The 24,220-nt window shown below is 50.0% G+C and overlaps 5 protein-coding genes across 5 annotated transcripts in view; 4 read left to right on the top strand and 1 right to left on the bottom strand.

The window, feature by feature from the left end:
* Nucleotides 1-45: 45 nt before the first annotated feature.
* On the bottom strand, nucleotides 46-4,356 carry LOC126576069 (uncharacterized). The gene is made up of 7 exons (XM_050237156.1): nucleotides 4,315-4,356; nucleotides 4,077-4,259; nucleotides 3,131-4,007; nucleotides 2,797-3,047; nucleotides 954-2,729; nucleotides 183-849; nucleotides 46-116 (listed from the first exon to the last, which is right to left on the bottom strand). Exons 1-7 carry the CDS (start codon nucleotides 4,354-4,356, stop codon nucleotides 46-48), a joined length of 3,867 nt encoding a protein of 1,288 aa, XP_050093113.1.
* A 2,259-nt stretch (nucleotides 4,357-6,615) lies between these two features.
* On the top strand, nucleotides 6,616-11,193 carry LOC126575508 (xanthine dehydrogenase/oxidase-like). Its single transcript, XM_050236228.1, has 9 exons — nucleotides 6,616-6,668; nucleotides 6,804-6,850; nucleotides 6,921-7,093; nucleotides 7,156-7,678; nucleotides 7,747-8,076; nucleotides 8,148-8,398; nucleotides 8,463-8,924; nucleotides 8,987-10,354; nucleotides 10,422-11,193. Exons 1-9 carry the CDS (start codon nucleotides 6,619-6,621, stop codon nucleotides 11,079-11,081), a joined length of 3,864 nt encoding a protein of 1,287 aa, XP_050092185.1. The 5' UTR covers nucleotides 6,616-6,618; the 3' UTR covers nucleotides 11,082-11,193.
* Nucleotides 11,194-11,497: 304 nt separating this feature from the next.
* LOC126575873 (UDP-glycosyltransferase UGT5-like) lies at nucleotides 11,498-13,435 on the top strand. Its single transcript, XM_050236862.1, has 5 exons — nucleotides 11,498-11,713; nucleotides 11,783-11,870; nucleotides 11,930-12,516; nucleotides 12,595-13,037; nucleotides 13,106-13,435. The coding sequence occupies exons 1-5, from the start codon at nucleotides 11,537-11,539 to the stop codon at nucleotides 13,389-13,391; spliced, it is 1,581 nt and encodes a 526-aa protein (XP_050092819.1). The 5' UTR covers nucleotides 11,498-11,536; the 3' UTR covers nucleotides 13,392-13,435.
* Nucleotides 13,436-13,780: 345 nt separating this feature from the next.
* On the top strand, nucleotides 13,781-18,030 carry LOC126575867 (uncharacterized). The gene is made up of 6 exons (XM_050236855.1): nucleotides 13,781-13,923; nucleotides 13,979-14,151; nucleotides 14,213-15,074; nucleotides 15,137-15,855; nucleotides 15,930-17,297; nucleotides 17,368-18,030. The coding sequence occupies exons 1-6, from the start codon at nucleotides 13,884-13,886 to the stop codon at nucleotides 18,028-18,030; spliced, it is 3,825 nt and encodes a 1,274-aa protein (XP_050092812.1). The 5' UTR covers nucleotides 13,781-13,883.
* A 1,860-nt stretch (nucleotides 18,031-19,890) lies between these two features.
* LOC126575868 (xanthine dehydrogenase/oxidase-like) overlaps nucleotides 19,891-24,220 on the top strand; it is a 4,765-nt gene continuing 435 nt past the window's right edge. Inside the window, exons 1-8 of the mRNA XM_050236856.1 lie at nucleotides 19,891-20,196; nucleotides 20,368-20,540; nucleotides 20,602-21,463; nucleotides 21,526-22,223; nucleotides 22,295-23,406; nucleotides 23,477-23,642; nucleotides 23,726-23,803; nucleotides 23,903-24,220. The exon at nucleotides 23,903-24,220 is cut by the window's right edge and continues 435 nt beyond it. Of these exons, the coding sequence (XP_050092813.1) occupies nucleotides 20,157-20,196; nucleotides 20,368-20,540; nucleotides 20,602-21,463; nucleotides 21,526-22,223; nucleotides 22,295-23,406; nucleotides 23,477-23,642; nucleotides 23,726-23,803; nucleotides 23,903-24,220 (3,447 nt within the window). The 5' untranslated portion in view covers nucleotides 19,891-20,156. The remainder of the gene's footprint in view (nucleotides 20,197-20,367; nucleotides 20,541-20,601; nucleotides 21,464-21,525; nucleotides 22,224-22,294; nucleotides 23,407-23,476; nucleotides 23,643-23,725; nucleotides 23,804-23,902) is intronic.

Here is a 24,220-nt window from a genome sequence, read left to right as displayed (position 1 = left end):
ACATTTTCGGTTCTTCGTTCTCTTCCTCTCGCAGACGGAATGTCGTTAGTGAAGCACAAACTGATCGATCGTATTGCCGGTGAGGGCAAGGATCTTCTCCACCGTCATGGATGTTCCTGAAAGCAAATCACACAGAAGACGATGGAGAAGAAGGAATTAAAACGGATTACACTGTCACTCACCTAGATCGAGCCACTCTCGCGACAAACCAGCATCCCTTCGGGCAGCCCAAAGCGCGTACCGCAGAGCAAAGGCCACCGTCACTCCCAGATTGTACGCCGGTTCTCCAGTCGTCTTCGATCGCAGTACACCGGCCGGATTGGAGCTTTTCTGCAACAAACGCACACGGAAATCGATCGGAATGTCCCGTGCCGTTGGTGGCTTGTAGTTCCGCGTATAACAGGTAAGCAGCTCTCCGGTACCGCGATCGTACTGCAGCTCCTCCATCAGATGCAACCCCAGCGCCATCATGAAGGCTCCCTCAATCTGGCCAATGTCCAGCAGCGGATTCATGCTTTCACCCGTATCCTCCAGAATGTCGACCCGAGGCAACTGCACCTGGCCGGTCAACAGATCGAGCTCGATCTCGACACAGCACAGAGCCCACACGGTGTACGGCTGAATGTCCATCCGGCGCACAAAATAGGATGCTGTCAGATCGATGCCACGCTGATAGCACGTCTGCACCGTCGCTTCCCACGAGGCAGTCCGGTTCTCGTCCCGTACGGGTCGGATGCGCTCCAGCAGCATCTCGCAGGCGCGCTTCACCGAGTAGGTCACAAGATCGGTTCCGATGCTGCCCCCGGTAGTGAATGAATTTGGCGAAGTGAGGGTCGAGTGTGGCTTCATCTTAAAAGAAAACAAGAAGTAAAAGGAAAGGGCTATTTTAATTGTAAATAACTTTTATCGTTAGTTATTTTTTAACTCAAATTGCAATATTGTTTTCTTCGCACCTTTATCATGCTCATCGGGATGGCAAGAGTGTGTGCGGCCACTTGGGCCACCTTGGTATTGATACCCTGACCAATCTCGACTCCTCCGTGGGTAATGGCAACACTTCCGTCCACGTGATAGATTGACACCCATGCATTCATTCCTCCGAAGTACCCAATCGGGTGTGCGGTCGGAACAATCGCGATTCCCCGCTTCTTCCAACGATTCGTCTCATTGTAGCGATCGATTGCCGCCTTTCGGACCTGGAAATCGACATCACGGTGAAAGGTTGGCAGTAGGCTGGCCATTCTGCTCGCCGGATCCATGTTTGCCAACCGAACGGCCAGTGGATCAAGTTCGGCAGTGAATGCCACGTGTTCCATGATTGTCTCGATCGTAGCGATCGATTCGGCCGTTCCCGGTGCTCGGAACGAAGTATTGCTCGGCGCGTCAGTGATAGCACCGTTCAACTGCAGCCGCCAGGACTCCTTGTCGTTGTAGCAGTTCTTAAACGCCTCGCGGAACATCATGGCCATCGATTCGTAGTTCGAGCAACCAAAATCTTGCGTGTACACATTCTGCAGCTTAACGATCCGTCCCGATTGGGCATCAAAGTGGACACTGTACTCACAGTGCGCTCCGATCCGCTTCCCGATCGCCTTCATGATCGTCTCAAATGGTACGATCAGCCGGACGGGGCGCTTCGTTTTGTGAGTGGCTAAGGCGGCAGCACAAGCAACCATCGCGGCACGCGTCATCTTACCACCGTACGAACCACCAACCGGACGAACGATCACGTTAACGGCACTCTGCGGTATCACCAGTGCTTTCGAGACGGCCAGCTGCACCAGATGGCTCGATTGGGTCGCACTGTACACGTCCAGCCCATCCTCGGTCGGTATGCAGAGACAGGCCTGAGGTTCGGTGGTAAAGTGAGCCTGACTTCCGAACATGTACGTTCCCCGGAGATGCCGTACCCCGGGGCGATCGACCGCGGCCCGATGATAGTTGCGCCCGATGACGTCTGGGGCAACGGTTTCAATCCGTTCCGTCGCACCAACGGCCATTACATCGGCCACCGTCGGTAGGATCGGACCGTCCGGTGGTCCGTAGCTGATTGCCACCAATTTGGCCGCTTCCTGGGCCCGCGAGAAGGTGTTGGCCACTACAACACCGATCGGTTGACCGTGGTATAGCGCGCGACCTTCACAGAAGATTATCTGCGGATTGTTGTCGAAAGGGTAGGTTGAATTCGTGCTGCCCTTAAGCGCTCCAAAGTCGTTCAAGCCGGGCAGATCGGCAAAGGAATAGAAGCCAATCACTCCTGCCAGTGCAAGAGCTGGACTGGCGTCGATGGCGGTGATGTTACAGCGAGCCTTGGTCGCTAGGACGAAGGCGGCCGCCAGTTCATCCGGCCGTGGTGGCAGATCGTCCAGATAAATCGCCTCACCGGCCGTCTGGTGGAATGCTTCCAGCTTCGGCAGTGCTTGCGTCAGTGGCCAGTTGGAGGGATAGGTGTCGAACGATTGGATGCCGTGCGAGAGAGGTCTGAGCAGCGGGTTGCCACCGGTACGCACCAGAGGATTCGCCACGCGACGATCACGTGGTGAGATCTGGAGCACGAAACGATACAACAGCCCAACGGCCACCTGGCGTCGGTAGGAAGAGCTTGGTAGGCGGAGCTGCTCGTTGAACGGTAGCTCTCCGTTGAGTGTGGCCAGTGCTTCCTGCAGATCGATGTTGTTGAACAGATTCTTTCCCTTTACGAACTCCTCTGTGGTGGTGGCATGACAGAACTGGAAAGATACAAGCGCACAATAACCATTCGGTTGAGCAGTTTTGGAGTGGAGGATTGGAACTTACACCAGCATCGATGCCACCAAAGCATAGGCGCGCAGACTCGACGTTCACTTTGCGCGGACATAGACGCATCAGGAAGCCAGCATTAACGTAGGCTTTGGAGTTTTGGGCTCTCGGTGTGACCTTGTATGATCGGAACACGAACACCTCCGGATCCAGAGCGGGCAGCGTGATATTCAGGATGATGCGCTTACGCAGATCGAACCGAAGGAACCGCTCGGGTAGCAGCTTATGAATCGATCCTTTCGCTCCGACTGTGTGCGTGTACGTGTAAAAATAGAGAGACTTGGTAGTAATGACACATGTTACATTAGGAAACCCCTCAAAAGACACCTACCGATGGTCATCTCAACGCCCAGGGCCTCGAACAGTACGAACAAATCCGAGGGAAACTCCGGATGGCGATACTTGAGCACCAGGTTTCCGGCGATCGTGCCAACATTCCGGACGGCCGGATGTGCTACTTCTTCCACGTGTTGTGCCACCTCTTTGCAGTACGAGAAACGGCGATCCTTCCGGGCGGCTTCACGCAAGATCTCGATGAATTCGGTCAGCGGTACGTTCGCACCGATAATCAGACTGCTGCCTATCCAGTAGTTATGCAATTCCTCGACCTGGCGTATGTCCACAAAGACACGCAAGGTCGGTGATCTACGGTAAACGCCGTGGCCCGTATTACCCGCCACCAGCATAAACGAATCCGCCTCCAAGGGTGCCACGATTTCAAACACTTCATCCACCGTCCGCACACGGTACCATTGGCGGTTGTCTGGGCAACGTACCGAGAGAGATTGATCGAAGCAAGTGCGCGCTGAACATGGCGCCTCACTACCACTAGCACAAGGTACTTTACAGGAGCGCGGAAGCTCCTCAATATCGGTCCCGCATTCACCACCGATGGCGGACGATCGTGGTACACGAGATGGTGTGTCCACAGCGAACGTTTTGAACGCATCCAGGATGGGCCGATAGCCAGTGCAGCGGCAGATGTTTCCGGCCAGAGCCTGCTCCACTTCAGCCATCGTGACCATGCCTTGCTTGGCCTCTAGAAGACTGTACATCGACATCACCATCGCGGGAGAACAGAAACCACACTGCGTGCCATTCATCTGAGCCAATCGCTCCTGGACCGGGTGATAGCCGGCCATCTTCGAACCGATCCCTTCCACCGTTCGCACATCCATGCCATGGCAGGAGAACACCGAAAACAGACACTGAATCGAACGGGATGAGATGATGAGCAATTTGCACCGTGGCTTCGATGCTAATCACACTCTACTAACCGAATTGACGGAGAAAGCGGTCCGTTCCCTGGTAACCGGATGCGTTCCTTCGATGTGGACAATGCACACCCCGCAGCCACCTTCCAGACACATCCATTTGGTCCCCGTGAGGTGCGCGCGGGTTCGTATGAACGTGTTCAGTGACGTGTCCACCGGTAGCTGCTCCGAAGAAACTGCAGAACAAGAGAAGGAGATTGCCGAGGAAGTTTTGATCGAAGTTCCAGTGCATCGCCGTACCTTGGTAAGCTTTCCCGTTGATCGTAAACTTGGCCTGCTGCATGCTGTGGAACCGAAGACTCTGGCGCACGGCACAGTACGGTGGCCAATCAACAACTGCTTCTTCGGCTTTCGCTGGTGCTGGAACACTACTGGTACCGACCCCTCGATACTGACTTGCGTGCCGTTCCGGAACCGAAAGTGTCAGCGGAAGAAGGCCAGCATAATCGTACGCCTGAGTGCACCGAAGAACCGCGCCAACGTCCTTTCAATTTTTACGAGCGTGCGCGACCGTCAATGTCTCTCCTCATGAAGTGGAAACCCACTCACACGATTGGATTTGAGCTTTCAAATGGATCGTCACAGTTCTTCGACTACAAGCGACCGCAGTGTGGACGGAAAGCACCTCATCCCGGTGGAGCAATGGACGCGGTACGGTTTACGATCAATTACGGGCAGCTTTATCAATTGAGCTCTGCCCGCTAAAACTAACAAAAAAACATCAAAGCAAAAACCATGGCGAAAAGGCATCGCGTTTCTTTTCGGAATATCAAATAGTATGCTGAAGGGTTAACCCGCTCAAACAAACAGAAAACACGATTAACGATCGGTAACTATCGCGCCAAATCGCTTCATTAATTGATCCAAACCATCAAAGATTATTCGTTATCGCCGAGCTGGCATGCATAGCTACGTACTACTCTCACTCTACAGGGGACAATGTTTTATTCATGTTCTTCTTCATTAAACCGTTCCGGATGGTTTTGCCTTTTGCTGTTTTTTTTTTTTTATTGGATCAAAACAATCACCACGTTAGGCTCACATATCATCACACACCACGACTTTGCGGCACGAACAAAACGATCGGACGGTGGTTTCTCTCCTGCCTTCCACCGAACCGTTAACTCAACCAGTTAAATGGTAGACGGGCGCGTGTCTGATGCATGCGAGGTGTACCGAGCAACCGAATCGGACCGGATTCTATTCATTCATTTTACCCACCAATATTTTTCATTCTAGTAAACAGCTTGACCGATGGTATACCCATGGACACGTCGCAGAACACCTTCATCTGCGGGATTGGACAATCCTGAAGAATACGAAGTTTATCCTCGGCTTTTCATTAAACATGTAGATATTTTTTTTCAACAGTTATGTTAAACCTTATTTTTAGGTAGAATCACTTTCATCACTTTTCAACTTAAAAAATTCGATCAAAAATCGAAAAATGGGAATTTTAACAAAATCTCAACGGGGCTACAACGATAAACTTATAATCTATGAAAAGAATACTGATTTGTAGTTTTCTGATGACCCATCGCGCAGCTACAAAGGGCATCGCTTTTGGTTCGAATCAAATGACTTGCCACTTAAGATTTAAGTGACGAACCCGGTTTGCGAAGCCACGCATTTCTTTACTTAATGCCATGGATGAAGTTTTGAACAAATCTTTCACAAAAAACAACGAAATATTCTTGAAAACTGGTAGTTGAATATAACATTCAGATGAAAACAATAAGTTCAATGGTTTCTTCACAAAAAATCATCCAATATGAACCATTTTGTAGCCCGGATTAACCTCAGCCCGCTCTTAATCCAAACGTTCCGGCGAGAGCTACGCGATTACGGAACTTCACAGAAAGAAGAAAAGCTTAAAAGTGTCACGCTACGTCCCTGCACCACACAAATCATAGCATATTGTAAATGCGCATCTCGTCTCGCAGGCGCTGTATCGTCGTTGGCTTAAAGCCGACTATCGGTGATGGTGCCAGGAAAGTCATTTTCTATGCCTTGAAAACACACATAAAAATTTAACAACGATTAAACATAAAAAGAGAAACAAAAATATTTTAATAACGTTCCAATTTGTTTCGCGGCACCCTACACCACATCAAGCCATAACAACCACTTACGAGCGGTGCAGTTCAACGAAGAGCCCGCTGCATGCCTGCATTTAAAAGGCGTCATGTTTTGGTAAAAAAAGAAACCTTGCCAAACAAGCGTTATGCGGTCAAACGTAAACTGTGGTATAAGTATCCGCTTAAGAAGCATTTTTTTCCGGATACCAGCTTGGCCCATTTTCTTCAAGTAACGTTTTATTTGGAGCCACTTTTAATCGCTCGCCCGCCAATTCGTCACAATAATCCAAACGATCATTCTGTGTTCGGTGCTCTGTGCGAACAGATCATTTGCAGTCGAAGTGGTTTCATAGAATTCATGGTTTAATGCTTGTTACATTAACCGTGGGTACACTTTATTATAGACTAACAGAAGCATAAAAATTGTGTTTTAATAAAACTTCACGGGTTGGATTGTGGTTATCGAAATGTTGTCTTCGATCGGAACATACATTTGGGGCAGCTCGAGCTATGAAAGGTAATTTAGAATGTAACTTATTGGGGATCCAGTTGAGGAAATGTTTTCTGTTGAACAAATCACATAAAATGATAAAAAAAATCATTACGAGTATCAATAACAAACTCATTCAATTTCAATCCCCCATTTAATAAGCCCCCTTTCTGAGGTCACTTTTACCATCAATGGCAAGGCGTACACTGGTAGGTATTTAGAACACTCAATTTCTTCGCTTTAGTTACTCCATCCATTTCTGCTGACCAACTCAACTAGCACAAGCGGCAACTGTTCCCCTAACCACGTCCCTCAGCACGTTCATTCGCACCACTGCCCACCTTACCGGGACCAAGACGATGTGTTTGGAGGGAGGATGTGGCGTTTGTATCGTGAACATGTCCGGAGTGCATCCCTTCACCAAGGAAACTCGCAGCTGGTCAGTGAATTCGGTACGTTTGGCATACGTTTGCATTGCAACATTGCTGATGAGCCAATTTTTCTGTTTTCCTAGTGTTTGTTTCCCGTTTTCGCCTGCCATGGGTTCGACATCAAAACGGCCGAAGCCATCGGTAACAAGACGGACGGTTACCATCCAACCCAGGAACGGTTGGCTCAGAAGAACGGGACCCAGTGTGGCTTCTGTTCACCCGGGATGGTGATGTCGATGTACAGTTTGATGGAGGCGAAGCGCGGTTCCGTGACGATGGAACAGGTCGAGAATGCGCTCGGTGGCAACATCTGTCGCTGCACTGGCTATCGGCCGATCTTAGACGCGTTCAAATCGTTGGCGGTGGATGCGGATGGTGCGATGGTACAGGACATTGAAGAACTGCAGATTTGTCCGAAAACTGGTTCACTTTGCTCGGGACAGTGTCCTGTGGCGGCTGCGCGAATTGAACCGGAACGTCCGGTGCAGCTCGTGTTCGCCGATAACCAAGAGTGGCACAAGGTGTTCACGGTGAACGATGTGTTTGCGATCTTTGACCAGATTGGCTCGAGACCCTACATGCTGGTCGGCGGGAACACGGCCCATGGTACGCCGGAACGTGATGCTGGTAAGCAAAAAAGGAAGCGGTCGAGCTGATGGTCCATTCATTTTTAGGTGTTTATCGTCGCGATGAATCGCTGGAGGTGTTTATCGACATAAACAACGTGACGGAGCTTCGCAGTTACTATCACACCGCAACCGAATTGCTCATCGGGGCGAACGTTAACCTGAGCGAATTTATCGAAATCCTTACAAAGGCGGCCAGCAATCGTCCGACCTACGAGTACTGCCGGGAACTGGCGCAGCATCTCGATCTAGTTGCTCACCCGGCGGTGCGTAACGTTGGTTCGATCGCTGGAAATCTGAGCATCAAAAACCAACATCCAGAGTTTCCCTCGGATGTGTATCTGCTGCTGGAAGCGGTCGGTGCCAAGTTGAGCGTAGGTAAGTTGTCTTGCCACTCATCCGGAGTCTAGAAAGCGCTAATGCTCTTCCCGTTCCTTCCAAAACAAAAGCCGAAACACGCATCAGAACGACCCCGATGACGGCACAGGAGTTTGTCCGGCGAAGCTTGCACAAGAAGGTCCTGAAAAGCATCTCGCTGCCACCGATCGATCCGAGTGCGAGTGCCTTCCGATCGTACAAGATCATGCCACGGGCACAAAACTGCCACGCCTACGTTAACGCCGCCTTTTTGGTGCAGTTCAGCGACGATCGAAGAACGGTCCATTTGGCAACCCTTTGCTTCGGTGGAATAAAACCCAAAGTAAGATGGAAGCGTGCACAATGTGGCCACATGATCTACCTACCCGCATCCCTTTACCTTCCAGTTCACGCATGCAACGGAAACGGAACAGTTTCTCGTGGGCAGGAAACTGTTTGACGACGCCACACTGAAGGAAACTTTCGAAAAGCTGACTGGCGAGCTGGAACCAGACTGGGTGCTGCCGGATGCTTCCTCGGAGTACCGCAAACAGGCAGCAATCGCCCTCTTCTATCGGTATGTGTTGAGCTTGGCCCAGAAGCACGATGTTGCCATCAATCACCGGTTCGCGTCCGGTGCGTCTGTCCTGAAGCGACCCCTTTCGTCCGGAGTGCAAAAATTCGAAACGAATGAAAAGAACTGGCCACTTACGCAAAACATACCCAAGCTGGAGGGCCATGCGCAGGCTTCCGGTGAGGCCAAGTTCACAAACGATATGCCACCGATCCATGGGGAACTGCACGCGGCGTTTGTAGTGGCAACTCGAGCGAATAGCAAGATCGGTCTGATCGATCCGGCCGATGCGTTGGTAAGAGCCACAGTGCCGGGTGTGGTGGTCTGGTCTGGTTTTTATTCCTTCCACCTCCACAGAAATTGCCCGGGGTCGTGGCGTTCTACTCCGCGAAGGACATTCCCGGGACGAACAACTTCATGTCCGATGCGATGATACCGTTTTTCCCGGATGTGGAGGAAATATTTTGCAGTGGCATGGTACTGTACCATGGCCAACCGGTCGGTGTAATCGTGGCCGAAAGGTTCGATATCGCTAACCGCGCCGCCAAACTAGTGAAAATCATCTACGAACGTGTATCGAACGAGCCCATCTATCCGACCATCAAAGCGTTACTCCAGAACCAACCAAAACAACGTATCGTGGATCAACCGGCAGCCAGTGGCCGGGATACGGGTTCAACGGTGGGCGTAGAGGTAGCGAACACGATTCGTGGACGGCTCGAGCTGGAAGGACAGTATCACTTCACGATGGAGACGCAAACCTGCGTCTGCGTACCGATCGAGGACGGGATGGATGTGCATGCCGCAACGCAGTGGATCGATCTGTGTCAGGTAGCGATCGCTTCGATGTTGAAGGTGCCCGAGAACAGTCTCAACTTTACCGTGCGCCGGCTGGGATCCGGTTACGGATCCAAGCTGACCCGTTCATCACAGATCGCGTGCGCTTGTGCACTGGCCGCCCATCTCACCCGGCGCCCGGTACGTTTTGTGATGACGCTCGAGGCAAACATGGGTTCGATTGGCAAGCGGTACGGTTGCATCAGCAACTATCAGCTCGATGTCGACGCGAAGGGCAAAATTCTCCGCTTGACCAACAACTTCATGCAGGATTACGGTAGCAATCTGAACGAAAACATCGTCGACGATGCAAAGAAAACGTTTGGACTGTCGTACAACTCGAGCTCGTGGGTGGTGGAGGGTAAAGCGGTGCTTACCGATTCCCCTGCCAACACCTGGATGCGAGGACCGGGGACGACCGAGGGTATGGCAATGATCGAAACCATCATGGAGCATATCGCCTGGGAAACGGGGGTCGATCCGATGGACGTTCGGTTGCTGAACATGCAGGAAAGCAACGAGCTTCGGCAGCTGTTGCCAGAGTTTCGCCAGGACGTTGGTTACGATCAGCGCCGGAAGTCGGTCGATGACTTTAATGCAGCGAATCGTTGGAAGAAACGGGGCATTGCCATAACGACGATGCAGTATCCTTTGTTTTACTTCGGTGGTCTGCATGTAGTGGTGTCTGTTTACGGGAAGGATGGTTCCGTAGCGATTACCCACGGAGGGATCGAAGTAGGTCAGGGTATCAATACAAAAGCGGCACAGGTGGCTGCGTACACGCTCGGTTTGCCGCTGAAGAAGATTGCCATGAAACCGAGCAGCAATCTGACGTCACCAAACACCGTGATGACGGGCGCATCGATGACGAGTGAAGTCGTTTGCTTTGTGAGTTCATCGTCAATCCTTTGTGCGTCTGTTGCTCTTCGTTGACCACTATTCCACCTCATTACAGGCTGTCAAGCGTGCATGCGAGATGTTGAACGAAAGAATCAAACCGATCCGGGACGAGTTCAAGGATGCATCGTGGGAAAAAATCACCCAAATATGCTACACGCGGGACATTGACCTGAGCGCGATGTATCACTACAAAAGCTCCGAACTCAAGCCGTATACCATCTTGGGGGCTTGTTGTGGCGAAGTGGAGATCGATCTACTGACGGGAAACATTCAGCTGCTTCGTGTCGATATCCTTGAGGATACGGGTGAAAGTATGAGCCCCGGTGTTGATGTTGGACAGATCGAAGGTGCATTTATTATGGGTGTTGGTTACTGGCTATCGGAAGCTCTCGTGTACGATATGTCCAGTGGGGCACTGCTCACCACTAGGACGTGGAACTACAAACCACCCGGCGCGAAAGACATCCCGGTGGACTTCCGGGTACGCATGGTACAAACCAGAGACAACCAGGTAGGAGTGTTGCGCTCGAAGGCAACCGGTGAACCGGCCCTGACCATGAGCATTGTCGTGCTGTTTGCCATGCGCTACGCTCTGAGGTCAGCGCAGAAGGATGCAGGCCGTCCGGACACTTGGATTCCGCTCGGATCTGCCACAACACCGGAGCAAACGTTCCTCAAATCATTCAATTCGATCGATCAGTACCGATTGAATTAGTACCTCCGAGTTAGAATGACGGCAGTTTGGAACAAGAGTAACATACAACTCCTCAATAAAGCAAGGTCGTGAGAGGGCTTCAGGGTTAAGTGGGGGACCGTGTTGCCGTCTTATCTACTCTACCACTATCGTGCGATATGCTAGAGGGTTTAAAAGAGAAACTCGATTACTGATAACGTTTACTTCATTTTAAATGTTCTCCCCCGCCATGCTCCCCTACGCTATCTACGATTATTATCTGCTCTCTGGGGCTTAACAATGTCTACCAGTTTAGAGCGGAACTTGGTCGCTGTCGACAATGATAAGCAAATTTTTTCTTCTCCTCCTCCTCCGTCAGAATGACGCGGCAAACACAATTAGTGGTGGGCAAGTCGTCGGCCAGACTTCACAGTTTCGTCAATCAGTTTGCAGGCGAACGTGAGGAACGACAGTTTGGTTTCCGAGCGACCTTTGCGATGGGGAAGCGATTGTGTTATTGGTTAGCGGTGATAGCGGTGCTGTGCGCGTGTGGACAGTATGCTGTGCCGGGTGTAAATTCTGCCAAAATTCTCAGTATTTTCCCAACCACATCGAAATCTCACTGGATACTGGGTTCGGCGCTCATGAAGGAGCTTGCACTCGACGGTCATGAGGTTTGTAGCAGACTTGCGGTATTAAATAATTATCCATTGATTATTAAGTGATCTAAATTGGTTGTTTAGGTGACTGTCATGAGTCCTTTTCCGCTGAAAAATGCACCCAAAACATATCGACACGTCGAAATCACCTACAACTCTAGCTTATTTGATGGTAAGCCGCGGGGGAAGATGGTCCTTTGAATCCGATTACCGATAACTCTCACTCTACAGATATCATGGATGAGGTGTTTGAACATGTGGATGATAATTTCTTTCAATCGATGAAAGAAATCGTACCATTTATCGAAGATATCGTTAACAGTACGCTCACATCGCCCGCGGTGCAAACGTTGCTGAACTCGGACGAAACCTTCGATCTGCTCGTGATGGAAGTGTTCCTCCACGACGTGTTCCTGGGATTTGCCGATCGTTTCAACTGCCCCGTGGTCGGAATGTCCACGTTTGGGGCATCGACTTGGGTTAACGCGCTTACCGGCTCACCGCAGCCCCTTTCCTACGTACCACATCCGATGACAGCCTTTACCGATCGAATGAATTTCTGGGAACGGCTTGGGAACGTGCTGTTTACCACGTTCGAAGAGACACTGATGATGGCCGCCGGTATACCGATCCAGCAGCAATACTACGATAAGTTCTTTCCCAATGCAAACCGCTCGTTTTCGGAAATGCGACGCCACGGTGTATCGTTGATTCTGCTCAACAGTCACTTCAGCCTGAGCTTTCCACGACCCTATTTGCCCAATTTAATCGAGGTCGGAGGATTCCACGTCAACCGGAAGGTGAATCCACTGCCCGAAGTATGTATTTAGTGACGCGCGAGAGTTTTATCCCTGTAACTGTAGATTTTTTATACTGGTTCGTTTCTTTCCTCAAAGGACATCAAAACATTCATCGAACAATCGGAACACGGCGTTATCTACTTTTCGCTCGGTTCCAACCTGAAACCTTCGAAGATGGATCTACAAAAGCGAAACGATGTCATCCGGGTGCTGTCGAGTTTGAAGCAGAACATCATCTGGAAGTGGGATGATGATACGCTCGTGCTGGATCGGAGTAAATTCCTGCTCGGTAAATGGTTCCCGCAGGATGACATCTTGGCCCATCCGAATGTAAAACTATTCATTACCCACGGTGGTCTGCTGAACTGCACGGAATCGATCTACCACGGTGTACCGATCGTGGGGATTCCAATCTTTGGCGACCAACTGCTGAACATGGCCCGGGCCGAGGTATCGGGCTGGGGTGTTGGGGTGGCTTACACCAAGTTAAATGAAGCCACTTTTTCGAAAGCAGTCACGGAGGTGTTGAACGATGAAAAGTGAGTAGAAGCTGAAACCAATTGATGAGAAGCAAAATAATGAAAATTTTGTTCCTGCTATTCCTAAGCTATGCCAAAAGGATTGCAGTAATATCTCGCCGATTGCGTGATCAACCGTTGGCACCAATGGATATGGCCAAGTTCTGGGTCGAGTATGTATTGCGGCATGACGGAGCAACGCATCTGATATCATCGGCGCAGGACCTTAGCTTTATCGAATACAACAATCTCGATGTGTACGGTTTTATAGTGGCCATAGTAGGAGCGATCGTACTGCTCATTGTTTTAGGATGCAGAAAACTCATTCGCTGCATTATGCCAAAGAAAAAAATCAATTCTAAAAAGAACAATTAAAATGCACATCTTTACGATGCATTCGCTATTTTCTATCGAATAAAATAACTGCAATAAATGGATTCGTTAGCAAGGATTTGTTTCATGTAAAACACAACAACAACTCATTGTCTATCGTTTTCCACCCAAAAAACAAAGCAATCGCTCGCTCTCACAGACACAGTTGACGGTCGAGCAGCGGATGATGAATTAGTTTCAAACCTCTGCACGCATTCCTCTCAGATAATAATTATCTCACCAAACCCATACTCCAGCTCCACTCTCAACTATCTCACCACATCCGACGTCGACTGTGGCTTCGATCGTGCTGTACGCCAGCCGTATGCAATCCCGCCCGATCAACCGACGGTCGTCAGTTGGAAAGTGAAAGCCATTCCGTAACAACCTCACCGACAATTACGCCACCGAGTGTTTGCTCCGCGACACTGGGTTATTTATAGTTGCCATCAGTGAACGCCGTGGCTCGATTTGGACAACAGAAGGGTTCTGAAAATGTTTGCCAGTTTTATTGTTAATGGAAAGCGGTTTGAAGGTAAGTTTGGTGAGTGAATAAAGACATTTTTAATCTGAGCATTGTGCATTTCTAGTAACAACCAGTGACGTGAAACCGCACACATCGTTAAACACCTTCATCCGGAATCATGCGCATCTGACGAGCACCAAGTTCATGTGCCTCGAGGGCGGTTGCGGGGCTTGCGTTGTCAACTTGAGCGGAGTACATCCGATCACCGGGGATGCCTTCTCCTATGCCGTAAATTCTGTAAGTTGATGCGATTTCCAGGCTCATTACAATCCGTCTAATCTGTCCCTTCGCTCGCAAGTGTTTGTTCCCAGCGTTCGCGTGCCATGGGATGGACGTTACGACGGTCGAGGGTATCGGTAGCAAGCAAAACGGATATCATGCCACTCAGAAGCTGTTGGCTCATTTCAACGGAACGCAATGCGGCTATTGCTCTCCGGGAATGATCATGAATATGTATTCGTTGCTGGAAGCGAAGCAAGGCAATGTGACGATGGAAGAGATCGAGAACTCCTTCGGTGGGAACATCTGCCGCTGTACCGGCTATCGGCCGATCCTGGACGCGTTCAAATCGCTGGCCGTTGACGCTGATCAGAAGCTTAAGGATAAGTGTCAGGATATTGAGGATCTTACCAAGATTTGTCCTAAAACCGGATCTGCTTGCGCTGGCAAGTGTTCTGCCGCTGGCGCTAAACCGAATCAACGCAAGGGACTCCATCTGAGCTTCGAGCAGGATCGCGAGTGGCATAAGGTGTACGATATCAGTGACATCTTTGCTATCTTCGAGAGCATCGGCGATCGTCCTTACACCCTTGTGGGTGGTAACACCGCCCATGGAGTTTACCGACGAAGCGAGGATTTGGAAGTGTTCATCGATGTCAACGCAATCGAGGTGCTGCGTAGTCATTCCTTGGGCACTTCGCTCACCGTCGGTGCAGGAACCACCCTTACCGAGCTCATGGAGCTGATGACGAATACGGCGAAGCGGAATCCGAGCTTCTCTTACCTGGAGCACTTGGTTCGTCACGTTGACCTGATTGCCAATGTGCCCGTTCGAAACACTGGCACGATTGCTGGCAATCTGAGCATCAAGAACCAACATAACGAGTTTCCTTCGGACTTGTACCTGATTCTGGAGGCCGCTGATGCTACGTTGACTGTTTGTAAGTAACTCAGAAACTCAGGAATCCTGTTTTCAATCACACTCACGTTGTCATCATTTCAGTGGAGGCGCATGGTAAAACCAGCATTTTTAAGCCATCGGAGTACGTTGCGATGAACATGAACAAGAAAGTCCTTCTGAATGTGGTGCTTCCTCCTCTGGATCCGAAGGAGTATGTTTATCGATCGTTCAAGGTCATGCCTCGAGCTCAGAACGCTCACGCATACGTCAATGGAGCATTCTTGGTGAAGACGGAGGGTTCCAGCATCGTCTCGAGTAACATTTGCTTTGGAGGCATCAATCCTCAGTTCACGCACGCCACCAAGACCGAAGCCTTCCTAAGGGGCCGAAATCTGCTCACCAACGACACTGTGCAGGGTGCATTGAAGGTTCTGGCCGAGGAGTTGACCCCCGACTGGGTGCTGCCCGATGCATCGCCTGAGTACAGGAAGAACCTGGCCTTATCGTTGTTCTACAAGTTTGTGCTCAGCGTTGCGGCGGAGCTAAATGTCACCATAAAACCCGAATTCATCTCCGGTGGAACAATGCTCAATAGATCTGTTTCGAGAGGCGCGCAACATTTCTCCAACGAGCGCCAATCGAGGGAGACAAATTGGGCCTCGGCAAGGAAAGGCCCCAAATTAGAAGGCCTGGTACAAGCATCCGGCGAAGCTAAGTACGTTAACGATTTACCGACCATTCCGGGGGAACTGTATGCTGCATTCGTTCTTGGTACACAGGTGCACGCCGAAATAGACTCGATCGATCCCTCCGCCGCTCTGGTAAGTGAGCTTGAGACTAGAAAATCCGCATCATTCACCACAACACAACATAAAACACGATCTTCCGTTCACAGCAACTGTCTGGTGTGATTGCTTTCTATTCAGCCCAAGATATTCCCGGAACCAACGACTTTATGCCAGTGAAATCTAAATTCACACAGAATGTGGAAGAAATACTGTGCAGCAAACGTATTCAGTTCCATGGCCAACCGGTAGGAATCATTATGGCCACTGACTTCGATCAATCTCAATTGGCTGCACGAAAAGTAATAATCAACTACAAAGCCAGCTCCTCGGAACCTATTTATCCGACTGTTAAAGAAGTAGCAAATGCTCAAGCAGAAGATCGTATTAAACCCATCGACTATGGCTTCACTGGTTCGCAGTACAGCGATGCGTTGATCGACGAACCAAGCCATCATTCCATAACCGGAACATTCGAGTCTGGAGGCCAGTATCACTACACGATGGAGACGCAAACGTGCGTTTGTCGGCCACTCGAAGATGGAATGGAAATCCATTCGGCAACACAAGCCATAACGCTCACCCAAATTGCCATCGCCCAAATGCTGGGCATGCCAGAGAACAGTCTTCAGTTGATTGTTCGCCGAATCGGTGGCGGTTACGGTGGTAAGGCCTCGCGTGCCGTACAGATCGCTTGTGCGTGTGCCCTAGTGTGCTACCTCACACAACGGCCAGTTCGTCTCATAATGACACTGGAATCCAACATGGCAGCCATTGGAAAGCGATACGGCATTGTGTCATCCTATCGCGTCAAAACCGATTCCACCGGAGCAATCGTTCATTTGCGAAACGAATTCCTACACGACGCCGGCTGCAACAGTAACGAAGCACCGGACTTTGTGGAACCGTACTATGGAAATTGCTACCAGAAGGAGTGCTGGGCGGTGATTTCAAAAACAGCCATTACGGACTCGGCCAGCAATACATGGTGCCGTGCACCGGGCACAACGGAGGCTTATGCTATGATTGAATCGATCATGGAACATATTGCCTTCGAAACTGGCCAGGATCCGCTGGAAGTTCGTCTCCGAAACATGCTGGCCGATTCGGAGATGCGAGAACTACTGCAAAACTTCCGGCGTGATACAGAGTACGATCAGCGATTAGAGGCGATAAGACAGTTCAATGTCGAGAACCGTTGGCGTAAACGGGGCATCGCCATCGTTCCGCTCAAGTATCCGGTGGCGTACTTTGGTACGCTACACGCGCTAGTGTCTGTTTTCCATACCGATGGTACGGTGGCCATAACCCACGGAGGAATAGAAATGGGACAAGGTATCAACACACGGGCCGCATTGGTTGCTGCGAAAGTTCTGCAGATACCGCTTGATAAAATCATTATCCGACCAACGACCAATCTTACCGCACCGAATGACTTTTGTTCCCAAGCGAGCATAACTTCGGAAGCCGTTGCACATGTAGGTAGCCAAGTAAGAGCCCAACAGAGGTCGGTTTCTAATCATTTACCCGCCACCTTCCATTTTCCAGTCCGTGCTGATGGCGTGTGAGACGCTCCTGAAAAGAATGGAACCGATTCGACGACAAACTCCCGACGATGCCTCGTGGGAGCAACTGACCAACGAATGCCACCGGCAAGGAGTGGATCTGTGCGCTACGGCGATGTACAATGGCGATGTGCTTCCTTCGTACAGTGTTTGGGCCATGTCCTGTGCCGAGATCGAGCTGGATGTACTCACGGGCAATGTGGTTTTACATCGAGTCGACATTCTAGAAGACGCTGGACAAACGATCAACCCGGAGATAGAAATCGGACAAATTGAGGGTGCGTTCATGATGGGCGTAGGTCTCTATCTCACGGAAGCACTCGTTTATGATCCGCGCACCGGTGAGCTGTTAACTAATCGATCTTGGAACTATCGACCACCGGGAGCGAAAGATATTCCGATCGATTTTCGAGTACGGTTGCTGCAGAACACCTTGCTTCCTACTGGTGTGCAGCGGTCCAAGGCAACCGGTGAGCCAGCCGTTAACATGGGCATCGTGGTGCTGTTTGCGCTAAGGAATGCCATTAATGCGGCTCGTCGCGATGCGGGTGCACCGGAAGAGTGGATTCCGCTCGGATCACCCAGCACACCAGACCGAATTAGGGAGCATGTTGGAGGTTCATGGGATCAATACCTACTTCATTGAACACATTCACGTGTCTATTCGTTTGCGATTTATGTTTCATTCATTATCATGCTGTTGAAATATAGTATTTTCTTTCAATTTCTTATACGTTGTTACTGATGCTCATACGATTCCACTTCCTTGTTATGTAATAAATATACTTTATGCCACTAATACTATATACGAAGCGTATCATATTGCAAAGTGTATGTCGCATGATGTTCGATTGAAATGAATGCGGCATATGTCGCGTTCCGTCTACAAAAAAAAACCAAACAAACAGCAACTCCTGCTAAATGCGTATCTTATCGCGTGCCGGGCCATCGCACGCAACACAATCTCCTATTCGCCGGGACGCTACCGCGTATACTCAGCAAACACAATCTTGTGTTGGTGAGCATGAAATGATCACTAAGCCGGCACACGCTCTCATCATTACATAGCAAACATTTTGGGGTTGAATGGTGGAGCCGCCACCTTACTATCCGAACAGCTTACTCGCGTCAAACACTTGCGCTTGTGTTAGAAAATCGAATCTACCGACAAATAAAACCAAAATTTCACGCAGCGTGCTGCTCGTTCCGCTCAACCTCACCAGATGACGACAATGCGTAAGCGGACAACGAACGAACGATCTATGCTCGTCAGCACTAAGACAGCTCTAGATCGACTCGCGCACGCCGACCCCGCGCAAAACTCAGTTTCCGACCTTGGACGGTTGTCGGGGTTTCGGGGAAAAAAATATATTTCAAGACAAGCGTGGTAGTTTGGTTTGGTGCGTCTGTGGAAGGCTTGAGGAGTGGGATTGCTTTGATTGAATCATTTGGTGTGATCTGCTACCATGGTGCTACAGGAAGTCAATTTCACGATCAATGGGAAGCCTTTTTGCGGTGAGTCGCGTGCCTCTCTCGGGGAGCTATGCATGACAGGGCAGAATCAATTGCCGGCGCGTTGATCGTACGTGTGAATCGCAAGTGTTTTGCGAACGTGTGTTCTCGGGAGTAGCTTAGCGATGCGAGGCGTAAAACTGAAATGAGAACTGACTAGCAATGTGTTACTGGTGGCAGTAAAAATGTTTGTTTTCATTAACTGATTGTGGTGCATGATATGATAGTGAATGTTTAATAATAGAATCCGTAATTCTCTAATAAGCGCCATTTCCATTGTTGATTTGACTGAAAAACTATTAAAAAAGATAAAAATTCTTTTATTGTTTACTTAAAATCGTTTCGATTTTTGATCAATTTTACCATCAAATCTCTCCCAGACTGTCTTTGTTAATTTCCCGATATCATGGAGAATCTTTTCGTCAATAGGTAAATAGGAAGATAAATAGAGATAAAATTATTGACCCAATTTACTGATAAAGTAGATATCGCTCCTTGTAATAGTGACTTTCACAACTGCACTGAAAAGGGTTTGGATAGGAGCGCAGCTTTGTCTAAAGTGCCATCAACAAACAAAGTTCTCTGTGCAAACTCTACAGTAAAGAGCTCCATGCAGGAGGTGGTGAAGAAGCTAAACAATAAGCAACACCTCCACACTTCTCCTGATCTGAACCTGAAGCTGACCAACCAACCTATGCCGGCACAAACACATACGGTGTAACAACCACTCAACACCACCATCGTGTGGTCAGCTGGAAGATAATATCGGCCGCCCCACTACGCCACCACGCGACCACCATGTTCTAACATCCGGAGCATTCGGGATGTCGCATCGTGCGACACGCATACCCGCCAACAATTACCGCCTATGACGGTGCACAATTTTCGCGACTAGCCAGCTCGATAACGAGCGCCCTGGGCGGGGGTTGGGACCACAATTTGGACTCTAAAAACTAGACAATCCGTGCGCACCGGCCCCACTCGCTGACGATCAGTCGTAGTGAGCGGTGCTCCTAAGCAGTGGTTTTCCTTTTTTCCTTCTCAACCCCATACGCTTCATTCGCAGTATTCCTCCGTACCTTCGTGTTGTATTGTCTTTCCGTGTACAATTATATTTTGAATTGATTTTAGCAGCCTGGAACAGAAAGCTAGTTTCTGAAGTGCACCTACTATTTAAACTCCATCGTCCATCAAGAGCCATTTGCAAAGTGTTGTGAAATCGATTGTACTGTTTGTAGTTCATCGGAAAACCGCACAATCATGGAGGTGATTTTCTCCATAAATGGCAAGCCTTATCAAAGTGAGTGCACGGGTTATCAGATAGCGAGTTGCGGACAGATAAGAGATTGACAATGAGCAATTGATTGAAGAGCAGATGATTACGCGACCGCTTAATGCGATTGTCGAACATAAGTTTGATGCGGTAAAAGATGGCGTAATAACTGAAATATATTTGTTCGATATATTGCAGTCAACGCAAAGAGTGTTCCGGTGGACACCTCATTGAACACCTTCATCCGGAATCATGCGCATCTGACGGGCACCAAGTTCATGTGCCTCGAGGGCGGTTGCGGGGCTTGCGTTGTCAACTTGAGCGGAGTACATCCGACCACCGGGGATGCCTTCTCCTATGCCGTCAATTCTGTAAGTTGATGCGATTTCCAGGCTCATTACAATCCGTCTAATCTGTCCCTTCGCTCGCAAGTGTTTGTTCCCAGCGTTCGCGTGCCATGGACTGGACGTTACGACGGTCGAGGGTATCGGTAGCAAGCAAAACGGATATCATGCCACTCAGAAGCTGTTGGCTCATTTCAACGGAACGCAATGCGGCTATTGCTCTCCGGGAATGATCATGAATATGTATTCGTTGCTGGAAGCGAAGCAAGGCAATGTGACGATGGAAGAGATCGAGAACTCCTTCGGTGGGAACATCTGTCGCTGTACCGGCTATCGGCCGATCCTGGATGCGTTCAAGTCGTTGGCCGTTGACGCTGATCAGAAGCTTAAGGATAAGTGTCAGGATATTGAGGATCTTACCAAGATATGTCCTAAAACCGGTTCTGCTTGCGCCGGCAAGTGTTCTGCCGCTGGCGCTAAACCGAATCAACGCAAGGGACTGCATTTGAGCTTCGAGCAGGACCGCGAGTGGCACAAGGTGTACGATATCAGTGACATTTTTGCTATCTTCGAGAGCATCGGCGATCGTCCTTACACCCTTGTGGGTGGTAACACCGCCCATGGAGTGTACCGACGAAGCGAGGATTTGGAAGTGTTCATCGATGTCAACGCAATCGAGGTGCTGCGTAGTCATTCCTTGGGCACTTCGCTCACCGTTGGTGCAGGAACCACCCTTACCGAGCTCATGGAGCTGATGACGAATACGGCGAAGCGGAATCCGAGCTTCTCTTACCTGGAGCACTTGGTTCGTCACGTTGACCTGATTGCCAATGTGCCCGTTCGAAACACTGGCACGATTGCTGGCAATCTGAGCATCAAGAACCAACATAACGAGTTTCCTTCGGACTTGTACCTGATTCTGGAGGCCGCTGATGCTACGTTGACTGTTTGTAAGTAACTCAGAAACTCAGGAATCCTGTTTTCAATCACATTCACGTTGTCATCATTTCAGTGGAGGCGCATGGTAAAACCAGCATTTTTAAGCCATCGGAGTACGTTGCGATGAACATGAACAAGAAAGTCCTTCTGAATGTGGTGCTTCCTCCGCTGGATCCGAAGGAGTACGTTTATCGATCGTTCAAGGTCATGCCTCGAGCTCAGAATGCTCACGCATACGTCAATGGTGCATTCTTGGTAAAGACGGAGGGCTACAGCATCGTCTCGAGTAACATTTGCTTTGGAGGCATCAATCCTCAGTTCACGCATGCCACCAAGACCGAGGCCTTCCTCAGGGGCCGAAATCTGCTCACCAACGACACTGTGCAGGGTGCATTGAAGGTTCTGGCCGAGGAATTGACCCCCGACTGGGTGCTGCCCGATGCATCGCCTGAGTACAGGAAGAACCTGGCCTTATCGTTGTTCTACAAGTTTGTGCTCAGCTTTGCTCCGGAGTCGGTCAAGGACGAGTTCAAATCGGGAGCAACCGTTCTCGAACGTCCTCTGTCGTCAGGAACCCAGAAGTTTGATACAAACAAGGAGAACTGGCCGCTCAACAAGGATGTTCCCAAAATCGAAGGACTGCTGCAAACATCCGGCGAGGCCAAGTACTCCAACGATTTACCGGCGTATCCCAATGAGTTGTACGCAGCGTTTGTGCAAGGAACGGAGGCTCACGCAAAGATACTCGCTATTGATCCATCTGATGCTTTGGTAAGTTGATCAGCGGACTGTAGAGAGACTCAGGTTTATAATTGGTCCATTTGCTTTGGTACTTGACACAGAAACTTCCTGGTGTGGTAGCATTCTACACGGCCAAAGATATCCCCGGTGCGAACAACTTCATGTACTTTAAGGGCTTCATGGGACCGCACGATGAGGAGATTTTCGCCAGCGAGAAGGCCCTCTATCACGGTCAACCAATCGGGCTCATAGTGGCCGATACCTTCAATCAAGCAAATCGTGCCGCCAAGCTGGTGAAGGTGCAGTACGACAAACCGGACAAGGTGCGCCTTCCAACCGTCAAGGAAGTGCTGCGTGCCAAGGCAACCGAACGTCTGCACGACATGCCGTACAGCACGCTGGGCGAAGCGTTTGAAGCTGCTCCACAGGGAGAGGTGAAGGTGAAGGGACGGTTCGAGATCGGAGGCCAGTACCACTACACGATGGAGACGCAAACCACCGTGTGCATCCCGATCGAGGATGGGATGGATGTGTACTCGTCGACCCAATGGATCGACTTCACGCAGATTGCCATCTCCAAAATGCTGAAGGTACCGGAGAACAGTCTCAATCTGTACGTGCGCCGTCTGGGCGGTGGTTACGGTGGCAAAGGTACCAGAGCTACGTTGGTTGCTTGTGCAGCGGCACTGGCGGCCCACAAAACACAGCGCCCGGTGCGTCTTGTACTGACACTGGAAGCAAACATGGAAGCCATCGGAAAACGCTACGGCGTTGTATCGGACTACGAAGTGGACGTGCAGAAAGATGGCAAAATCACGAAGCTGTACAATGAGTACGTACACGACTTCGGTTCCTGTCTGAACGAATCCATGGGACACTGTGCGGAGTTTTTCAAAAATTGCTACGATAGTAAAGCGTGGAAAACGGTGGCGAAGGGAGCGCTTACAGAATCGGCCAGTAATACCTGGTGCCGTGCTCCTGGTACCACCGAGGGCATCGCAATGGTCGAGACGATCATGGAGCACGTAGCGCATGCCACCGGACTGGATCCACTGGATGTGCGCATGATCAACATGCCGCAGGATCTGAAGATGCGTGAACTGATGCCCCAGTTCCGGGCTGACGTTGAGTATGATGCGCGGCGCAAGGAGATCGAGCAGTTTAACCGCGAGAACCGCTGGCGTAAACGGGGTCTTGCCATTACTCCGATGAGGTACTCGCGATCCTTTGGCTCCGTTTTTCTTTTTATTAACTTATTGCTATTTTATTTTATTTTATGCTAGATACCCGCTTGGCTACTTCGGATCAATAACTGCGCTTGTTTCTATATACCACACGGATGCAACGGTCGTCATCACGCACGGTGGCATCGAGATGGGTCAAGGCATGAACACCAAGGTCGCCCAAGTGGCGGCCCACATCCTTGGCATTCCGATGAGCTTGATTAAGGTTCGGGAAAAAAACAAAATCGAACAAAACAATGAATTTACAATTAAAATGTAAATCGCCATTTTGCTACTGTTTTTTTCTAGATTAAACCGAGCAGCAATATGACGTCACCTAACGCTATTTGTACGGGCGGATCAATGACCTCTGAGACAGTGTCCTTTGTAAGTTTTTTTTAAAATAATCTTTTGGTCTCATACGGAGCGTTATGATGCTGCTGAGCGATTAACTCATTGTCTGCTTTCATTTGCTCGCTCACCCAGGCTGTAATGAAGGCGTGCCAGATATTGCTGGAGCGTATGAAACCGATCCGGGATGAGATGAAGGACGCCTCCTGGGAGACGATCGTTGAGACTAGCTTCTTCAAGAACGTTGACCTGTGCGCCACCTACATGTACAAGGCGTCCGATCTGGAGGGTTACATCATCTGGGGTCTTACGTGCGCTGAGCTGGAGATTGATGTGCTGACCGGAAACGTGCAGCTGCGTCGTGTCGACATTCTGGAGGATACGGGTGAAAGTTTGAGCCCGGGCGTTGACGTCGGTCAGGTGGAGGGTGCGTTCATCATGGGCGTCGGTTAC

The sequence above is a fragment of the Anopheles aquasalis genome, chromosome 3 (assembly GCF_943734665.1).
Source record: "Anopheles aquasalis chromosome 3, idAnoAquaMG_Q_19, whole genome shotgun sequence".
Classification (NCBI taxonomy): Eukaryota; Metazoa; Arthropoda; class Insecta; order Diptera; family Culicidae; genus Anopheles; species Anopheles aquasalis.
This window is presented reverse-complemented; position numbering and strand designations above follow the sequence as displayed.

Bases quoted from the DNA above. Each gene is read 5' to 3' on its own strand.
- LOC126575508 (XM_050236228.1), top strand. From the start codon at position 6,619: ATGTTGTCTTCGATCGGAACATACATTTGGGGCAGCTCGAGCTATGAA. The intron at 7,679-7,746 runs GTACGCCGGAAC...ATTCATTTTTAG, and splicing joins CGGCGGGAACACGGCCCATG to GTGTTTATCGTCGCGATGAA. The intron at 10,355-10,421 runs GTGAGTTCATCG...ACCTCATTACAG, and splicing joins CGAGTGAAGTCGTTTGCTTT to GCTGTCAAGCGTGCATGCGA.
- LOC126576069 (XM_050237156.1), bottom strand. From the start codon at position 4,356: ATGCAGCAGGCCAAGTTTACGATCAACGGGAAAGCTTACCAA. The intron at 4,260-4,314 runs GGTACGGCGATG...ATCTCCTTCTCT, and splicing joins TCAACGGGAAAGCTTACCAA to TGTTCTGCAGTTTCTTCGGA. The intron at 850-953 runs GTGCGAAGAAAA...TTTTCTTTTAAG, and splicing joins TCCCGATGAGCATGATAAAG to ATGAAGCCACACTCGACCCT.
- LOC126575873 (XM_050236862.1), top strand. From the start codon at position 11,537: ATGGGGAAGCGATTGTGTTATTGGTTAGCGGTGATAGCGGTGCTGTGC. The intron at 11,714-11,782 runs GTTTGTAGCAGA...TTGGTTGTTTAG, and splicing joins TTGCACTCGACGGTCATGAG to GTGACTGTCATGAGTCCTTT. The intron at 13,038-13,105 runs GTGAGTAGAAGC...GCTATTCCTAAG, and splicing joins GAGGTGTTGAACGATGAAAA to CTATGCCAAAAGGATTGCAG.
- LOC126575867 (XM_050236855.1), top strand. From the start codon at position 13,884: ATGTTTGCCAGTTTTATTGTTAATGGAAAGCGGTTTGAAG. The intron at 15,856-15,929 runs GTAAGTGAGCTT...TTCCGTTCACAG, and splicing joins TCGATCCCTCCGCCGCTCTG to CAACTGTCTGGTGTGATTGC. The intron at 17,298-17,367 runs GTAGGTAGCCAA...TCCATTTTCCAG, and splicing joins CTTCGGAAGCCGTTGCACAT to TCCGTGCTGATGGCGTGTGA.